Below are 21,628 nucleotides of genomic sequence, written 5' to 3' on the forward strand. Positions count from 1 at the left end.
CATCCTGATACCAAAACCAGGAAGAGATACAACAAAAAAAGAAAATGTCAGGCCAGCATCCCTGATAAACATCAACGTGAAAATACTCAAAAAAGTACTGGCAAACCAAATCCAGCAGCACATTAAAAACCTATCCAGCATGATCAAGTCAGCTTCATCCCTGGATACAAGGCTGTTTCAACATATGCAAATCAATAAACCTAATCCATCACCTAAACAGAACCAATGACAAAAACTACATGATTACCTCAATAGATGCAGTATAGCCATTTTTATGATATTGATTGATATCATAAAATATCAATTTTGATAAAATTCAATATCCCTTCATGTTAAAAACTCAATAAACTTAGAATTGATGGAACATATCTCAAAATAATAAGAGCTGTTTATGATAAACCCACAGCCAATATTATACTGAATGGGCAAAAGCGGGAAGCATACCCTTTGAAAACCAGTACAAGACAAGGATGCCCTCTCTCACTACTCCTATTCAACATAGTATTGGAAGTTCTGGCCAGGGCAATCAGGCAAGAGAAAGAAATAAAGCATAGTCAAACAGGAAGAGAAAAAGGCAAGTTGTCTCTGTTTGCAGATGACATGATTTTACATTTAGAAAACTCCATCATCTCAGCCCAAAAACTTCTTGAACTGTTAAGCAACTTCAGCAAAGTCTCGGGATACAAAATCAGTGTGCAAAAATCACAAGCATTCCTTTACCCCAACAGTAGGCAAGCAGAGAGCCCAATCATGAGTAACTCCCATTCACAATTGCTACAAAGAGAATAAAATACCTAGGAATACAACTTACAAGGGATGTGAAAGACCTCTTCAAGGAGCACTACAAGCCCCTGCTCAAAGAAATAAGAGAGAAAACAAACAAAAGGAAAAGCATTTCATCCTCATGGATAGGAAAAAATCAATATCATAGAAATGGCTGCTCAAAGTAATTTATAGATTCAATGCTATTCCCATCAAACTACCATTGACATTCTTCACACATTTAGAAAAAAACTATTTTAAATTTCATATGAAATCAAAGAAGACCCTGTATAGCCAAGACAATCTTAAGCAAAAAGAACAAAGCTGAGAGTATCATGCTATCTGACTTCAAACTATACTACAAAGCTACAGTAACCAAAACAGCATGGTACTGGTACCAAAACACACATATAGACCAGTGGAGCATAACAGAAACCTGAGAAATAACACCACACATCTAAAACCATCTGATCATCACCAAACCTGACAAAAACAAGCAATGGGGAAACGATCTCCTATTCATTAAATGGTGCTGGGAAAACTGGCTAGCACCATGCAGAAAACTGAAACTGGACCCCTTCCTCACACCCTATACAAAAATTAACTCCTGATGGATTAAAGACTTAAATGTAAAACCCAAAACCATAAAAACTCTAAAAGAAAACCTAGGCAATACCATTCAGGACATAGGCACAGGCAAGGACTTCATGACAAAAATGCCAAAAGTAATTGCAACAAAAGCCAAAATTGACAAATGGGATATAATTAAACTAAAGAGCTCCTGCACAGCAAAAGAAACTATCATCAGAGTAAACAGGCAACCTACAGAATGGGAGAAAACTTTTGCAGTCTACCCTTCTAACAAAGGTCTAATACACAGAATTTTCAAGGAACTTAAATATATTTGCAAGAAACAACCCCATCAAAAAGTGGGCAAAGGATATGAACAGACACTTCTGAAGATGTTTACGCAGCCAAGAAACATGAAAAAAAGCTCAAAATCACTGATTATCAGAGAAATGCAATTCAGTACCACAATGAGATACACCTTATGCCAGTCGGAATGACGATTATTAAAAAGTTAGGAAACAACAGATTCTGGCAAGGCTATGGAGAAATAGGAACACTTTTGCACTGTTGGTGGAAGTGTAAATTAGTTCACCCATGAAATATCATTTGACCCAGCAATCCCATTACCCTGATATATACCCGGAGAAATACAAATCATTCTACTATAAAGACACATGCACACATATGTTTATTGCAGTTATTAACTATTAGCAATAGCAAAGACATGAAACTAACCCAACAACCCATCAGCGATATACTGGATAAAGAAAATGTGGTACACATACATCATGGAATACCATGCAGCCATAAAAAGGAATGAGATTATGTCCTTTGTAGGGACATCGATGAAACTGGAAGCCATTATCCTCAGCAGACTAACACGGGAACAGAAAACCAAACACCACATCTTTTCATTCATAAGTGGGAGTTGAACATGAAGAACATTTGGACGCAGAGAGGATAACAACACACACCAGGGCCTGTTGAAGGGTAGGGGGGTGAGGAGAGAGAACTTAGAGGATGGGTCAATAGGTGCAGCAAACCACCATGGCACACTTATACCTATGTAATGAACCTGCATGTTCTACACGTGTATCTCATTTTTTTTTAAGAAATAAGAAAAAAAAAAAGAAAATACTTTCTGAACTTGCAACATTTTCTTTTAAATAGCCCCAGTTGAAAGAGGTAGGTTCATTCTTTAGAAATAGCCAAAAGAATATGGAGTCACATTTAGAAAACCCAGAAAAAAGAAAAAAAAAAAACCTATGAGTAATCCCATTTTAGGACAAAATTTATTAAATTACTTATAAATGCTTTATATGAATAATGGTATACTATGAAGGATTTACCTAAAGAGGAATTTCAAAACGATCACAAGCCCCATTATTAACTGACATCTTCAATGATAACCATTTGGAGGGAAGTGTCTTCCTTTGCATGCTAAGTATATCTGGGCAATTGGAAAGGTGGGTCTGAAGCACAGGGGAGAAATCAGGTTTAGAAATATGCATTTGCCTGAAATATGCATATAGGAGTTAGGTCATGCCATAATATATGAAACTGCCCATCGTAAGAATTCAATGGCAGAGAGCCAGCTTTAGATGGACAGAGACCTCAATGTCAGTGAGAGATCCAGGAAAAAATGAGAGGTACAGAGGAAGTGAGAGAACAGAGATTGGCTGACAGTGCTAGACACTAGAAAGAGAAGCAGTTGGAGAAAGAAAAGGTGGTCCCAACCTGTGTGCAGAAGACCTGGTGAGTAGAGGAGAAAGGAGCATGGAGTAGAGCCAGTAGCCTGTGAATGGATAAGCACATCAAGAATTTTTACAGCACAAAATGCAAAGATACCACCTGCAGCGCATATTTACAATTTTCCAAATTTATATAACCTCTTTGAGTTTACTGTTTCATTAACTAGATTAGGTTTGAAATTTCTTTTGGTTGCCTTTCAAGACCAAATTTACCCCACAAATACTAGACATGCTCTTAGGAGGATAGGCAAATGAATGTACTCCAGGTGTCAAAGCACTGCATACAAGTCACAGTACCTGTCACAGTTCATCCCATGTATGAATTTATACACTTATTTATCCAAATTGACAGTGCAACTCTTCAAGCATGGGAACCCTTTTCTTCAGCAACTAGCAAATTTTAGGACATTTGCTAGGCTCCCAAAGTTTCTTGATGTTACTCAAATAATCAGGGGTCCGGAGTTTATAGTCAGACTCCAAACATCTATATGTATCCCACAGTTCACCTGGATACTTAGCTTTCATATGTGCAGTATATGTGTCTCCCTTCGCAAATTTTCAACCTTCCCTCCTTCAAAAATATATTAATGCTTTCTATATGCCAAATGCTCTGCTGGAAATTATATGTCGTCCTGAACATTTTGTCAGAATGTTTAATGCTTGTATATGTGACTTTAGTGACACCTGAGCTTTCACTACCAAGGGAAGCATGCAAGAGTAAGCCAGCATTTACCTTTTATAAACCTTTGAAAGTTTTTTTTTTTTTGAAAACAAAAAAAAAAACAGCTTTAGTGAGGCATAGTTTATGTGTTATACAATTATGACTTTAACAATTGTAGACTTCACAAGTCTACAATTTAAGAGTCCTCACTTTAGAAGTTTAAAGTCTATGATTCAGTAGTTTTTGGTATACTCACACGGTTGAGCAAACATGGCCACTCTCTAATTTCAATCACCCTCAAAGGAAACCTTGTACCCAGTGTTAGTCATTCCTCAATCTTTCCCTTTCCTCAGCCTCTAGCCACCACTGGCTTGCTTTCCATCTCATGATGTACCTATTCTGGACATGTGATGTAAATGGGCTCATACAATGCGTAATCTTTTGTTGTCTGGCTTCTTTCACTTGGCAGATTTTCAAATTTCATTCATGTTGCAACATGTATCACTACCTCATTCTTTTTTAATAGTGAATAATATTTCATTGTAGGTATATACCACATTTTGTTTACCCATTCATCCGTTGATATACATTTCAGTTGTTTTCATGCCTTGGCTATTATGAATAATGCTGCTCTGAACTTTTATGTATATGACTATTTGTGTGAACATGTTTTTGCTTCGACTTGGGTACATATTTTGGAGTAAAATTTCTGGGTCATATAGTAACTTTATGTTAAAATTTTTGAGGAACTGCCAAGTTGTTTTCCAAACAAGATGTACCATTTAACATTTCCATTAGCAATGCATGAGGATTTAAAACTTTCAGTTTTAACTCAATGTATGCTCCAACAAAAACAAGCCATACATTTATTAATTTGGTATTTATACATTAAATCTCATTACCCTAATAACTATCTTGCATTTTCTACAGCACAAGACACAAGACACAAGATACTTTTTACTGTGACATTGAGATGATACTCCATTGACTTCTTATTTCATTCATTCTAGCCAAGGAGAGATGACAGAAGCAATTAAATACTTGGAAAAAGTTGTGAAAATTGCAAGAAACAATTTTCAAAGCCTAGATTTTGTGAGAGCAAGTACAATGCTTGGGGACATCTACAATGAAAAAGTGAGTCTAAGTGTTTCTTTTTTATAGATAAATTTGCAGTGTTTAGGGAGAAATTTGCAGTTTTAAAAGTCTCATGTCATCTTTGTCTTCCCACAATGTATTATGCAGAATGGCCAGGGATTGCAGGATGTAGTTAATGCCCATGGCAAGGACTGGGAGGAGAAATGCCTCCCCCTCCTCCTCTTCTTCTTCCAATACCTCAGGGCCATATGGGGACAGTACTTACGAGGTGCTAACCCTGATTCATACATTCACATTCAGTGAGGATTCTAAGTGACATTGGATTTGAGGAGCAATTAAAATATTTAATTCAAAGGAAATTGATTGTAACTGTTGGCTATTATCTGCTTCCACTGACATTCATCTCTCTCATTCCAAATTCTTTATTAATCCAGCTGTGGCATCCCTGCTAGGTTCCTTAGAAAAAGAAGCGACAATTCTAAAAATAATTCTGCAGACACTGTAGAGTGGAATTTTAGCAACAGATTGATTACCTGAGAGAAAACAGAAAGAAGAAAAAAAAGTCTGAAATAAAATTATCCAATTCACGAAGCTATTATTAGTATCATATACTGGTCATAATGGACTTTGGTCATATGTTTTCCTAATTTTTATTGCATACTCTCCTTTAGAAATGATGTGAAAGAGCCTTGTTTCTCTAACTATAATTGCTGTTTCGATCATGAATAAGATTTATCATTTTTTAGGGTAATTATGTTTACACATTTTCTGTTAATACACTTTCTGTATGTGTATTATACACTTTCTGTTCATCGCTTTGATAGGCTAAGTATGTAGTGAATAAAATCACTAATTCCAAAACCGCACTGCTTGAGTTAAAAACCCAGCTCTTTCAATTACAAGATCTGTGACCTGGGGTTAGTTACTTAAATTTCTAGGTGCCTCAATTTTCTCATTTCATAAAGTTGTTGTGAGTATTAAATTAATATATGGAAAGCACTTAGAATAGTGCTTTACAGCAGGAGAAGTATTATCTTTATTAACTTTTGTTGTTCTGCACCCTGAGTGGCATCAAACAATTCCCCTTTGCCAGACCCTCAGATGATTCTGGGTGGCAATGGTATTCAAACCCATTCTCCTAACCACTGCAGTATTCTGTTGTTCACCATAAAATTAACTTTATTTCAGAAGGATTTGGCGTTTTTTTAAGGAAATCAAATTTGAAATTAATTTGAATGAGTGAAACTAATATTTTAATCCCTGATGTGGGGAAAGTGCTTTCAGACAAAGTCTCTCATTTTCTTTCTCTCTTTCATCCCCTCTCTTGCTCCTCTGGGCTCACTTGCCTCCCCTGTCTCCTATTACTTGATATCTGAAAAGCCCCCTTTTCTTCTCACCCTCCTTCTCCCCACCTCCCTTGCTCACCTTGCTCCCTTCTCTCCTGCACCCTTTCTTCTCCTTTGCTCTCTAACCCCCAGGTCATCCTCTGCCTCTCTCCCATGTCCACCACTTTGTTTCCCCTCTTTTTTTGAGCGCTCCCCTGTCTGTTGTCCTAGTTGTGCTCAGGTTTTGCCTGTCGTGTGCTTCCTCTGCTACCCTCTGGCTCCCCACCCATTTCTTTGCCTTTATTGACTCCTCTCTCCTTGATTTTGTACTGGCTTTTGTTTGCTTTTCACGATACAGTGGTGAAAAAAAGACAAGACCTAAACCCCTGTGAAGCTCACAGTTTAAATGAGGGAGCTTCTCCTATAACATAGGAGAAAAGACATAGTCTATGAATACATGCAGTACGATTCAGTGTATGAATCAACTTGTATATTTAAATGCATGTACATTTGAAGATAGTACAAATACCCAGAATCCTCCAAATTTTCCATTAGAAAAGGGATAAACTGATAAAATTTAACTTCTGTCAGTTGACACGGCTTTTGGATATTAATTTCTTGTATCTTACCTTCAGATATTAAACTCTTCTCCAAGAATCAAACATCAGATAATAAAATACACACTGGTGAGATATAAACTTTTGGTGAAAACATTAAGAAAATGCAAGCATAAAAATATTGCCCCTCAAAAAGGTTTGTCTTCCTTATGCTTTCTGTTATTAGGAAAATATAGGTTAGCAACGTTCATGTTATACAGAAGGTCTGGGTTTGGGTATTGTCTGGAGGTAGGATAAAAGGTTGTTGGCACAATCTCTGCTCACTGCAACCTCTACCTTCTGAGTTGAGATGATTCTCCTGCCTCAGCCTCTTGAGTAGCTGGCACTACAGGTACATGCCACCATACCCAGCTAATTTTTTTTGTATTTTTAGTAGAGACTGGGTTTCACCATGTTGGCCAGGATGGCCTCAATCTCTTGACCCATGATCCTCCCACCTCAGCCTCCCAATGTGCTGGGATTACAGGTGTGAGCCATGTAATCCTAAAAGTGAAGAACTTTCCTTTTAAAAGCTCAGATCTCTCCCTCCAATTCCAAACTCACACCCAACCACCTACTTGACATCTTCACTTAGACTGCTTGAACTATAATGTACTAAAAACTGAGCTCATAGTTCTTTTCTCTAAATTTTATTCTTCTTCCAACTTAAATCTCAACCGCATTAGAGTATTATTTATTCATTTTCCAGACAATCTTCTCTTTTTAATCTACGAGCTCCTCTTATCTTCCTCATCCAGTCCCATGGCTTCTAAATACTATCCGTATGCCAATGACTTCCAGATTTGTATCTCCAATCCTGATCTCTCCTGGAACTCCAAACTTGTAAAGGCAATTGCTTCTTTAGCACCTCTACCCGCATTTTTAACACATATCTCAAATGGAACCTGCTCCTCTCTAGTCTTCCCATCTTAGTAAGTTATCCATCTACCCAGTCACTTAAGCCAAAAATCTGGAAATCCTTCAGTTCTTTCAAGTCTTCTCTCCCCCAGCTTCCTATTCAACCCAAAAGCAAACTCTGACCTTTAAGCTACCAAAATATATCTCAAATCCACCCACTTCCCTCTATCTCTACAACTGTCACATCAGTTTATGACACTATATTGTCTTACCTAGACACTGCAGAAAGCCCTAAACTCATCTTCCTGTATGCACTCTCTTCCCTCCCACTCCCACATAGGTCAGTTTCTACACAGATGCCAAAGTAATTCTTTTAAAATGTAAATCAAATCATGCGATTTCTCTGCTTAAGACACTTCCATGATTTCTCATTCTTCTGAGAACATAAATATAAATCCTTACCCTGTTCTAAAATATGAGATACCTCCCACCCCTATCTCTGACCTCATTGCTTTCTACTTTTTATCCACTTCACTGTAGCTGAATTGACCTTCTTGGAGTTCTTTAAGCATGCCAAGCTAGTTCCTGCCTTACAACATTTGCCTTGGCTGGAATGCTCTACATGAAATGCTCTGAACTTCACATTGCTGGTTTCTTATCACTCAGATCTCTGTTCAATGCCACATCTTCAGAGGGGCCTTCCCTTAGCAACCAAAGAGTGGCCATCAGGTCATCTCCCCACCCCCTCTTTTTTTAATAGAGACAGAGTTTTGTCATGTGGCCCAGATGGGTCTTGAACTCCTAGACTCAAAGATCCTCCTGCCTCAGCCTCCCAAAGTGCTGGGATTACAGGCATGAGCTGCCCCACCCAGGTCATTCTTTAAAATTACTGTATTTGAATTATCTATGTATCATTTATCTCAGAGTTTTCTTGATCATGTTATTTTCTTATTATTGTTGTTTAATTTGTGCAAAATGTAAGCTTAGTGAGAGCAGACACTATATCTGCCTTGTTTATTATTCTAGTGTCTAGAAAAAAACCTGGCACAGAATTGGTGATCAAAAATATGCCAGTTCCTTGGACCAATAAATACATTTGTAGCCAGTTTGATACCACTTAAGAGTAGTATTCTCTCATTTGTGAAAGTTTAGACTTCTATTTCATTTTTTAGTTTATTTTTATTTTTATTTTTATTTTTTTAGACTGTTTCACTCTTGTCACCCAGACTGGAGTGCAGTAGTGCAGTCTCGGCTCACTACAACCTCTGCCTCCCCAGTTCAAGCAATTCTCCTTCCTCAGCCTCCTGCATGGCTGGGATTACAGGCACCTGCCACCATGCCCAGCTCGGTTTTGTATTTTTAGTAAAGACAGGGTTTCACCATGTTGGCCAGGATGATCTTGAACTCCTGACCTCAAGTGATCCTCCTTCCTTAGCCTCCCAAAGTGCTGGATTACAGGTGTGAACCACCATGCCCAGCCTCTATTTCATTTTTGTATAATATTTTAAGATTCTGAAAACTTCTCCTGAATCTTTAAAAGCAAACTCAGTATTTTCTGGCTTCATACTACTCATGAAATGTAATTGTATTCTTAACAATTTTCAAGAAAAAAATACTATTATAAGACTAAAATTGTAATAATTAGAAAAATATTGGCATTACCTTTTCCGTAATTATTATAATAGTTATAATTAGAATGAACGCATCTTAAAAATATCCTGTATCCTAGTTAGTTACCTTTTACTATGTAATCATAGAAAATGGGCCATTCATCCTACCCTCTGGGTCTTTTGATGGCCTGTTAATTGAAAATATATAATTAGTGTAAAGTGGTCAAATGAGAATGTTTTAGAGGAAATAACTAGGTTTATAAGATTTTTCATTCCTTAATAAAATCATAGAATAATGACATGGTTAAAATAATGCTGTTTCCAACAATAAAATTATAGGGAAAATGGGTAGGAAATGATTTATCCTTACTACTGAGAAAATGCTCATTTATTTGGAGCTTGCTCATTGAATAGAGTGACATTTTAGACACTAAAGATCAGAATAATTCATGAAAATTCTATGTGATAATGTCATAATTCAAGCCTTATTTCAAGGCCTATGATGTCATCAAGATCTTGTTCTGGAATTGTCCGCTAAATGCTTATCAGGGATATTAGTAACATTAAATGACATTGTTCTCTTCCCATAGGATTAATTTAGGAAGTGTGTATTCTCAAATTCATATTTAAGATTGCCAAGACTAATTACTAGAATCTTCTGAATTAGAATAGGGATTATCTGATAACAGAAATAATCAGTAGAAAGTCGTACTTAATATTTGGAGAATAGATTTAGACAGTAAGCTCTTTAAGAGTTAAACATCCAAAAATACAATATACATTAGCAAAATCTTATTCTAAAATGGTATGTATAGAAATGCTTGCATCTTAAAAGAATTAATGTTGTATTTCTTTAGTAGTATCTTAAACTAGAGAAATTAGAAAAACTGGTAGGTTTATATCTATTTAATGGCAGTTGTGTGTATCTAAAGATGGAATACTAAGTACAGTTTGAAGGAGGAATAATTCACTAATTATAAATCTCCTATTTTAAGGGCAAAAAGACACTTAAGTAAGATCTAATCAAAATTTTAGGCATATGAATACTTCCACTTAATAGTAAGCTCAAAAACTTGAGTGGAAACTCCATTTACTGCTACCTCTCCATGTCCTGGCATTTGACTTAGCTCAGAGTGGTTGCCAAGTGAAAGAATGAATGAATGAGTTAATTTTAGCTTAATAACATAGAAAAATAACTTCAGAAATTCATATATATGTCCACTTATTTGTGGTCTCTAATATTTCTAATTAAGACTTTTACCTAAAACAATAAATAACTGAAATCTCAGAAATATATTTAGAATAGCAATTAGATATTTATACTTTTGTCTAAAAAATGGTAATGTTTGGTCTACTCTTTTTTTTTATTGCATTTTAGGTTTTGGGGTACATGTGAAGAACATGCAAGATTGTTGCATAGGTACACACATGGCAGTGTGGTTTGCTGCCTTCCTCCCCCTCACCTGTATCTGTGATTTCTCCCCATGCTATCTCTTCCCACCTCCCCACCCCCATATCCCTTCCCCATTTCCCTGCAACGGACCCCAGTGTGTAGTGCTCCCCTCCCTGTGTCCATGTGTTCTCATTGTTCAACACCCGCCTATTAGTGAGAACATGTGGTGTTTGATTTTCTGCTCTTGTGTCAGTTTGCTGAGAATGATGGTTTCCAGGTTCATCCATGCCTACTCTTATGTATTCATATATTTTGTCCTGTGTCTTTGATATCTACCAGGATAATCTATAATTTTAATGACTTTTATTTTCATCATCAATATTTGTATTGTTTCTCAATTATAGGTTACTTCATTGGCATACAAATATCTTTGATACAGTTTTATGTTTTCCTAATTAACCTTTCTTGTATAAATTTTATGTTTTATTCTTTGAAGAAAGAAAGAATGGTTCACCTCAACAAACAAAAATTATTTTTGATGTAATATGGAGGGACTCTCTTTAAATTAACAAAGTTAATTTAAAGTTGGAGTGAATCATTTGAATAAACGGTTCACCTAAACTGTCCTTGTGGGAATATAACATAGTGGTATATGTGCTGTTCCTACATGTAACAAAATTATCACATAAGTCCTATTTCTCCCCCTCCTCACCTTGCCAGCAATTTTTTTATTCAATCAGTTTGACTAATGTTGGAGCTTCATTACACAGAGGTGTGCAGAGTTGAGGATGTGTTTTACCTGTACTGCTGTAATGTACAAAGCTGTTCCTGTGCTCTTTTTATGTCCATTTCCTTCATAAAATACTAGAAACTGACTTAAAAACTCATACAGTAAGACAATCTCTCCTATAAGGGTTTCTGTTCAAAAGAGTATACATGTATGTCTTTATTTGTGTGTTTGGTGGGGTGAGGAGGAGAGAGAAGAATGGAGGGGAGGAGATGGTGGAAGCTAAAGGGTTATAAGTCAGTGAAGAAAGGAAATTTTGTACCCTAGAGATTTTACAAATGCAGATCAGTCCTAGATAATATCCTCCTCTAAGAAAGAGATTTTCATGAGAATTTTTAGAAGATTCAGGGGTGGCAGAAGATACTCTTTTCTCTGAGGCTCAATGTCATTCATTATCTGTAAAATAACAATAGTATTTTTCTCCTAGTGTGAAAGTTAATGACATAATATTATGTCAGAATTGAGAATGACAGATTTTAGCATTGGGCCAGATGCTTCATAAGAGCTAGGTAAACAGTATTTCTTTGTGCACTATAGCTTTTAATAGAGGTGACAATGACAAACAAAAAAACAAAAACAATAAAACCTGAATTTTTGCAGCTCAAGCTGTTGCAAATGACTTATTGAAGAGATATTTACATGATCATTTGATTGGTGCTATTGACATCAAGATCACGTTTTTCAGAAATCTTGAATGTTTCAACATTCTCCATTAAGAAGAATGGCATGTGCACATGGGAAAATAAGAGCCATAAAATAATTAGAGGATAGATACATTTATTTTCATCAGCCATTAACTAAATGAGTCAGCTGAAGTGACCTTTTGCTGTGACCGAAAACAAAACACAGTAATCCCAGCAATTTGGGAGGTCAAAGTGAGTGGATTACTTGAGGTCAGGAGTTTAAGACCAGTCTGGACAACATGGTGAAACCCCACTGCTACCAAAAATATAAAAAATTAATCCCAGCTATCTGGGAGGCTGAGGCGGGAGAATCGCTTAAACCTGGGAGGTGGAGGTTGCAGTGAACTAAGATCATGCCACTGCACTCCAGCCTTGGTGACAGTGTGAGACTCTACCTCCAAAACAACAATAACAACAACAACAACAACAACAAAAAAAACACAAAAAAACCACAGGTATTTAAAAAATATTTAATTAGCTACATCCACCTTTATGAATAGTAAAATTCTATCCAAATCAATGTGAATTGGTTCACTCATTTCCAAACTTCTTTTTACTACCATGTATTAGATTGAAGCAAATGAAACTGCTAATATTTGACTTTTTATTGACAAGAACTTAAATCTTTTTTTTTTAATTATACTTTTAAGTTCTGGGATACATGTGCAAAACGTGCAGGTTTGTTACATAGGTATACACCTGCTGTGGTGGTTTGCTGCATCCATCAATCTGTCATCTACATTAGGTATTTTTCCTAATGCTATTCCTCCCCGAGTCCCCAACTCCCCTACAGGCCTGGTGTGTGATGTTCCCCTCTCTGTGTTCATGTGTTCTCATTGTTCAGCTCCCACTCATGAGTGAGAACATGTGGTGTTTGGTTTTCTGTTCCTGTGTTAGTTTGCTGAGAATGATGGTTTCCAGCTTCATCCATGTGCATAGTATTCCATGGTGTATATGTGCCACATTTTCGTTATCCAGTCTATAATTGATGGGCATTTGGGTTGGTTCCAAGACTTTGATATTGTGAATAGTGCTGCAATAAACATACATATGCATGTGTCATTATAGTAGAATGATTTATAATCCTTTGGGTATATATCCAGTAATGGGATTGCTAGGTCAAATGGTATTTCTGGTTTTGTATTCTGAGGAATTGCCACACTGTCTACCACAATGGTTGAACTAATTTACACTCCCACCAATAGTGTAAAAGCGTTCCTATTTCTCCGCATCCTCTCGAGCATCTGTTGTTTTCAGACTTTAATGATCATCATTTTAACTGGAGTGAGATGGTATCTCATTGTGGTTTTAATTTACATTTTTCTAATGATCAGTGATGATGAGCTTTTTTCATATGTTTATTGGCAACAAAAATGTCTTCTTTTGAGAAATGTCTGTTCATATCCTTTGGTCACTTTTTGATGGTTTTTTTTCTTGTAAATTTGTTATGATTTCTGTTCTTTTGTTTAAATTCCTTGTAGATTCTGGATATTAGCCTTTTCTCAGATGGATGGATTGCAGACATTTTCTCCCATTCCTTAGGTTGTCTGTTCACTCTGATGATAGTTTCTTTTGCTGTGAGAAGCTCTTTAATTTAATTAGACCCCATTTGTCAATTTTGGCTTTTGTTGCCATAGCTTTTGGTGTTTTAGTCATGAAGTTTTGCCCATGCCTATATCCTGAATGGTACTGCCTAGGTTATCTTCTAGGGTTTTTATGGTTTTAGGTCTTATGTTTAAGTATTTAATCCATCTTGAGTTTGTTTTTGTGTAAGGTGTAAGGAAGGGGTCTAGTTTCAGTTTTCTGCCTATGGCTAGCCAGTTTTCTCAACACCATTTATTAAACAGAGAATCCTTTCTCCATTCTTGTTTCTGTCAGGTTTGTCAAAGATCAGATTGCTGTAGTTGTATTGCTTTCTTTCTGAGGCCTCTGTTCTGTTCCATTGGTCTATATCTCTGTTTTGGTACAAGAGTACCTGCTGTTTTGGTTACCGTAGCCTTGTAGTATTGTTTGAAGTCAGATAGTGTGATGCCTCCAGCTTTGTTCTTCTTGCTTAGGATTCTCTGGGCTATGTGGGTTCTTTTTTGGTTCTATATGAAATTTAGAGTAGTTTTTTCTAATTCTGTGAAGAAAGTCAATGGCAGCTTGATGGGGATGCCATTGAATCTATAAATTACTTTGGGCAGTATGGTCATTTTCATGATAATTGATTTTTCCTATCCATGAGCATGGAATGTTTTTTCATTTGTTTGTGTCCTCTCCTATTTCCTTGAGCAGTGATGTGTAGTTCTTCTTGAAGTGGCCTTTCACATCCCTTGTAGATTGTATTTCTAGGAATTTTATTCTCTTTGTAGCAATTGTGAATGGGAGTTCATTCATTAATTGGCTCTCTGTTTGTCTATTATTGGCATATAGGAATGCTTGTGATTTTTGCACACTGATTTTGTATTGTGAGACATTGCTGAAGTTGCTTATCAGCTTAAGCAGATTTGGGTTGAGACAATAGAGTTTTCTAAATATAAAATCATGTCATCTGCAAACAGAGACAATGTGACTTCCTCTATTCCCGTTTGAATACCCATAATTTCTTTCTCTTGCCTGATTGCTTTGGTCAGAACTTCCAAATTTATGTTGAATAGGAGTGGTGAGAGAGGGCATCCTTGTCTTGTGCTAGTTTTCAAAGGGAATGCTTCCAGATTTTGCCCATTCAGTATAATATTGGCTGTCAGATATTGGTTTGTCAGAAATAGCTCTTATTATTCTGAGATATGTTCCATTAATACCTAGCGTATTGAGAGTTTTTAGCATGAAGCAGTGTTGAATTTTATCTAATGCCTTTTCTGCATATTAAGATAATCATATGGTCTTTGTCATTGGTTCTGTTTATGTGATGGATTACATTTACTGATTTGCATATGTTGAACCCGCCTTGTATCCCAGACATGAAACCAACTTAATCATGGTAAATAAGCTGTTTGTTGTGCTGCTATATTCAGTTTGCCAGTATTTTATTGAGGATTTTCCCATCAATGTTCATCAGGGATATAGGCCTGAAATTTTCTTTTTTTGATGTGTCTCTTCCTTGTTTTGGTATCAGGATGATGTTGGCTTCATAAAATTAGTTAGGGAGGAGTTCCTCTTTTTCTATTATCTGGAATAATTTCAGAAGAAATAATACTAGCTTCTCTTTGTACCTCTGGTAGAATTCGGCTGTTAATCTATCTGGTCCTAGGCTTTTTTTTTTTTGGTTGGTAGACTATTAATTACTGCCTCAATTTCAGAAGTTGTTATTGTTCTATTCAGGGATTTGGTTTCTTCCTGTTTTAGTCTTTGGAGGATGTATTTGTCCAGGAATTTATCATTTTTTCTAGATTTTTTAATTTATTTGCATAGAGGTGTTTATAGTGTTCTCTGATGGTAGTTTGTATTTCTGTGGAATCAGTGATGATATCCCCTTTATCATTTCTTATTGTGTCTATTTGATTCTTTTTTCTTTTCTTCTTTATCAGTCTGGCTAGCAGTCTATTTTTTTTAATCTTTTCTAAAAACCAGCTCCTGGATTCATTGATTTTTTTGAACAGTATTTTTATGTTTTTATTTCCTTCAGTTCTGCTCTACTTAGTTATTTCTTGTCTTCTGCTAGCTTTTGAATTCATTTGCCCTTACTTCTCTAGTTCTTTTAATTGTGATGTTACAGTGTCAATTTTAGATCTTTCCCACTTTCTCCTGTGGCATATAGTGCTATAAATTTCCCTCTAAACACTGTTTTAGCAATGTCCCAGAGATTCTGGTACGTTGTGTCTTTGTTCTCATTGGTTTCAAAGAACTTCTTTATTTCTGCCTTAATTTTGTTATTTGCTCAGCAGTAATTCAGGAGCAGGTTGTTCAGTTTCCATGTAGTTTTGTCATTTTGAGTGAGTTTCTTAATCCTGAGTTCTAATTTAATTTCACGGTGGTCTGAGAGATTGTTTGTTATGATTTCTGTTCTTTTGCATTTGTCGAGAAGTGAACTACTTCCAGTTATGTGGTCAATTTTAGAGTAAGTGTGGTGTGGTGCTGGGAAGAAAGTATATTCTGTTGATTTGATGTGGAGAGTTCTGTAAATGTCTATTAGGTCTGCTTGGTCCAGAGCTAAGTTCAAGTCCTTAATATTCTTGTTAATTTTCTGTCTTGTTGATCTGTCTCATATTGACAGTGGAGTGTTAAAGTCTCCCATTATTATTGTGTGGGAGTCTACGTCTCTTTGTAGGTCTCTAAGAACTGGCTTTCTGATTCTTGGTGCTCCTGTATTAGGTGTGTATATATTTACGGTAGTTAGCTCTTCTTGTTGCATTGATTTTTTTTTTTTACCATTATGTAATGCCCTTTTTTGTCTCTTTTTTCTTTGTTGGTTTAAAGTCTGTTTTGTCAGAGACTAGGATTGCAACCCCTTCCTTTTTTTTCTTTGCTTTCCATTTGCTTGGTAAATATTTCTCCATCCCTTTATTTTGAGCCTGTGCGTGTCTTTGCATGTGAGATACGTCTCCTGAATACAGTATACCAATGAATCTTGACTCTTTATCCAATTTGCCAGTCTATGTTTTTTAAGTGGAGTATTTAGCTCATTTACATTTAAGGTTAATATTGTTATGTGTGAGTCTGATCTTGCTATTATGATGCTAGATGGTTATTTTGCTCATTAGTTAATGCAGTTTCTTCATAGTGTCGATGGTCTTTACAATTTGGTATGTTTTTGCAGTGCCTGGTACCGCTTTTTCCTTTCCATATTTAGTGCTTTCTTTAGGAGCTCTTGTAAAGCAGGCCTGGTGGTGACAAAATCTCTCAGCATTTGCTTGTCTGTAAAGGATTTTATTTCTCTTTTGCTTATGTAGCTTAGTTGCTGGATATTAAATTCTGGGTTGAAAATTCTTTTCCTTAAGAATGTTGAATATTGGCCCCACTCTCTTCTGTCTTGTAGGGTTTTTGCAGAGAGAGCTGCTGTTAGGCTTCCCTTTGCGGGTAACCTGACCTTTCTCTCTGGCTGCCCTTAACATTTTCTCCTTCATTTCAACTTTGGTGAATCTAACGATTATGTATCTTGGGTTGCTCTTCTTGAGGAGTATATTTGTGGTGTTCCCTGTATTTCCTGAATTTGAATGTTTACTTGCCTTGCTAGGTTGGGGAAGTTCTCATGCATAACATCCTGAAGATTGCTTTCCAACTTGGTTCCATTCTCCCAGTCACTTTCAGGTACACTGATCAAATGTAGGTTTGGTCTTTTCACATAGTACCATATTTCTTGGAGACTTTGTTTATTCCATTTCATTCTTTTTTCTCTAATCTTGTCTTCATACTTTATTTCATTAAGTTGATCTCCAGTCTCTGATATCCTTTCTTTCACTTGATCAATTTGGCTGTTGATAATTGTGTATGCTTCATGAAGTTCTCGTGCTGTGTTTTTCAGCTCCATCATGTCATTTATATTCTTCTCTAAACTGGTAAATTTAGTTAGCAGTTTGTCTAACCATTTGTCAAGGTTTTTAGCTTCCTTGCAATGGGTTAGAACATGCTCCTTTAGTTCAGAGGAGTTTGTTATTACCTACCTTCTGAAGCCTTCTTCTGTCAATTCGTCAAACTGATTCTCTGTCCAATTTTGTTCCCTTGCTGGCGAGGAGTTGTGATCCTTTGGAGGAGAAGAGGCATTCTGGTTTTAGAAATTTTCAGCCTTTTCGCACTGATCCCCATCTTTGAGGATTTATCTACCTTTGGTCTTTGATGTTGGTGACCTTTGGATGGAGTTTTTGTGTGGACATCTTTTTTGTTGATACTGACACTATTCCTTTCTGTTTGTTAGTTTTCCTTCTAACAGTTAGGCCCCTCTGCTGCAGGTCTGCTGGAGTTTTCTGGAGGTCCACTCCAGACCCTGTTTGCCTGGGAATCACCAGCGGAGGCTGCAGAACAGCAAAGATTGCTGCCTGTTCCTTCCTCTAGAAGCTAGAGGGGCCCCCACTAGATGTCACCCAGAGCTCTCCCATATGAGGTGTCTCTTGACCCCTGCTGGGAGGTGTCTCCAAGTCAGGAGGCACATAGGTCAGGGACCCACTTGAGGAGGCAGTCTGTCCCTTAGCAGAGCCCAAGCACTGTGCTAGGAGATCCCCTGCTGTCTTCAGAGCCAGGAGGCAGGGAGGTTTAAGTCTGATGAAGCTGCGCCCACAGCCACCCTTTCCGCCAGGTTCTCTATCGGAGGGAGATGGGAATTTTATCTATAACCCCCTGACTGGGGCTGCTGCCTTTCTTTCAGAGATGCCCTCAGAGCAGAGGAATCTAGAGAGTCAGTCTGGCTACAGTGGCTTTGCCTAGCTGAGGTGGGCTCTGCCAGGTTTGAACTTGCTGGTGGCTTTGTTTACACTGTGAGGGGAAAATGCTTACTAAAGGCTCAGTAATGGGAGATGCCCCTCCCCCAACCAAGCTTAAGTGTCCCAGGTCTACTTCAGACTGCTGTGCTGGCAACGAGAATTTCAAGCCAGTAGATCTTAGCTTGCTGGGCTCTGTGGGGATGGGATCCACTAAGTTAGACCGCTTGGCTCCCTGGCTTCAGCCCGCTTTCCAGGACAGTAAATGATGCTGTCTTATTGGCATTCCAGGTGCCATTGGGGTATGAATAAAACCTGTTGCACCCAGCTCAGTGTCTGTGCAAACAGCTGCCCTGTTTTATGCTTGACACCCAGGACCCTGGTGGTGTTGGCACTGGAGGAAATCTCTTGGTTTGCAGGTTGCAAAGACCATGGGAAAAGTGTAGTATCTGGGCTGGAATTCACCCTTCCTCATGGCAGGGTCCCTCATGGCTTCCCTTGGCTAGGGGAGGAAGTTCCCCAAACCCTTGCGCTTCCCAGGTGAGGCAACACCCCACCCTGCTTCAGCTCATCCTCCGTGGGCTACTGTCTAACTAGTCCCAATGGGATGAGCCGGGTACCCACCGTCTAACTACTCGCAATGGGATGAGCCGGGTACCTCAGTTGGAAATGCAGAAATCAGTGGCCTTCTGTGTTGATCTCGCTGGGAGCTGCAGACCAGAGCTGTTCCTATTCAGCCATCTTGACAGCCACCACAGAACTTAAGTTCGATATAGCTTAGTCTAATAGATACAACTTTCCTGCTAAGTTAATTTCAAGATATTGAATGGTGAGAAATGACAGGTCTTTAAAAGAACCTTATCCAAACAGCATGTTTGCCATCCTTTTCTTCTTGAATATAAACTGTGTAACTGTGGAAAGGTCAGTGTGGGACATGCAAGGATAAAGTTAGAAAATATGTGAAATGGTGACATTAGAAGTAATAAAGAAAATTCTTTCTCTTTCCTTTTTAGGGACACTACAAGAAAGCTTCTGAATGCTTCCAGCAAGCTTTTGATGCAACATTAGAGCTAGTAAGCATGCCTCTGATGGACGAGACAAAAGTCCACTATGGAATAGCAAAAGCTCATCAGATGATGCTTACAGTGAACAACTACATAGAGTCTGCAGATCTTACCAGCCTCAATTCCCTGCTCTCATGGAAGGAGCACAGAGGTGACATTGAACCTGATCCAGTTACTGGTAAGACATTGGTTTTTAGAACACTTTAAGTTTCATATCATTCTTAATGGTTAAGTCACTTTCATTGGAAAGGTTTACTCAAGTGTTGGTGATTTTAATTTGATTGGTAATTTTCATTTTATGAATCCATTACTACAAGAAGGTTAGATAAACTTTTGTGCTAAATTATACCTTTGATGTTTAAGGGAAGCATAAAATAGTGGTAATAATGTGGTGTACCGGATAAATCATTATTCTCATGCTGTTTTTTATTTTTTCATTAGTTATCTTAGTCAACACTATATACTGATGAGGCATAAGGAATGTGAAATAAGCCCATGGTATTTTAGTATGCTCAGTGTTATACCTTACGGAAAAGAGTGACTGTTGATGAGCGCCAATTTGTCTTGTGCTCATACTTCCCTGATGATAATTTTCCAATTTTTTTAATCAGTTCGAGTTTGAATATTAATTTAGAAAATACATGGTGGTAATCTTTCTCAATTCTACTTTTTTTCCTACATGCTTCTTTATATGAAGAATTCTATTTAAAATAGTGCATTAAAAGCAAACTACTAGAAAGGATTCAGGGGTTGGTATTATGTGTCAACTAGGCTTGGCTCTAGTCCCCAGTTAAGAACTTCAGAATGGGATATCTTAAAAACCAAACCAAAATAAAATAAAAACAATACTGCCTATGATAGGTTTTAGGGTTTATTTTATTTGTTTGAAAATCAAACTTTTCAAAGTAAAATATTTTAAATATTTTTGATCTAACTCAAATGGAATCATAAGGCAAAGCTTTTGTAATGTAAAGAAGTGTCTTCTATTTGATTTGAGTTCTTTGTGTTCCCCTGTGGTCATTTAGATGAAACAACAATCTATTTTGGTATTTACTTCCTCCACAGATAAATTGTAAAAACTAGCAAATTAAACACAAATGAGTTTTGTTAACTTTTTTAGGTCAGTAGAATATTACTTAACTACTCACTGTCCTCTAGTTACAAAATAAGGAAAGATCTTCTTTCAAATACATCCATAGTAAGAGAAAACAAGAAGATATCTTTAAAAATGACAGCTTGTTGAATTTCAGTGTATTAAAACACCACCAAGGTCCTATTGTGCTTACTTCAGCATGCTGTCTTGTCATCACGTTTGAGTGTTCTGTAGTTTTGAGTTATGTATCCTTCAGATTCTCATATTTTCTGCCCAGAATGGGCAGAAGAAACATAAAACATAGGAAACATGACCCATATTAGGTGACTTATTCTGACGAAGGTTTAGTAGAAGATAAGTGAAGCTACTCACATTTTCAGATTTATTTTGGATAAACTTCAGCCATCACAATGGTAATTATGAAAAAAAAAATTCCCGAAAAAAGTGTCTTCTGATCAGATCTATGTCTGTCAAGGCAATCCTGAATTTTGCTTTTAAAAAGGTCTCTTTTGCTTTTCTTTACTCTGTGAAATTATTTATTTTTCTATACTTTGTATGTTTTATTTCCCGGTTTTTACATGGTCATATTTTTTTCCAACAGGACTTAGGAGCAGAATAAAAGCATATCAAAATATTATTCAGACATTAAAAACTCAGCTATTTGTATGGTAGAGGGGGGCAGATTAAGTTGTTCAGAATGCTGTAAAATAAAACACTCCCTTGCTGATTTATTTCACCTAGATTAGAAATACATGAATGGATGAACCACAACATTATAAAACTGAAAAATAATAACCTTTGGGATCCAAGTATAAGTAAGAAATTAATTCTCATACTACCGGCATGTTTAACATTTTTAGGGGTAGCCATTTTATTTGGAAATATGACCTGTAGGATATTATCAAACACATTTGTTCACATAGACATGTTTTTTTAGTTCAAAAGACTTTAAATTCTGCTTTAAAGTGCTTCAGAAATACTTCTTGATCCCTAACTCTTAACACTATCTCTGCTCTGCTCAAAAATCTTCCTTGGCTCCCCACTGCCT

At 37.0% G+C, this 21,628-nt stretch overlaps 1 protein-coding gene across 2 annotated transcripts in view; it reads left to right on the forward strand.

Moving 5' to 3' along the window:
* TTC29 (tetratricopeptide repeat domain 29) overlaps positions 1-21,628 on the forward strand; it is a 915,079-nt gene that overhangs the window by 809,341 nt on the left and 84,110 nt on the right. For both annotated transcript variants that reach the window (XM_074396845.1, XM_010338621.3), the window contains 2 exons: positions 4,755-4,878; positions 19,437-19,665. In XM_074396845.1, coding sequence (XP_074252946.1) covers positions 4,755-4,878; positions 19,437-19,665 — 353 coding nt within the window. The remainder of the gene's footprint in view (positions 1-4,754; positions 4,879-19,436; positions 19,666-21,628) is intronic.

This window comes from Saimiri boliviensis, chromosome 3 (assembly GCF_048565385.1).
Source record: "Saimiri boliviensis isolate mSaiBol1 chromosome 3, mSaiBol1.pri, whole genome shotgun sequence".
NCBI classification, from domain to species: domain Eukaryota; kingdom Metazoa; phylum Chordata; class Mammalia; order Primates; family Cebidae; genus Saimiri; species Saimiri boliviensis.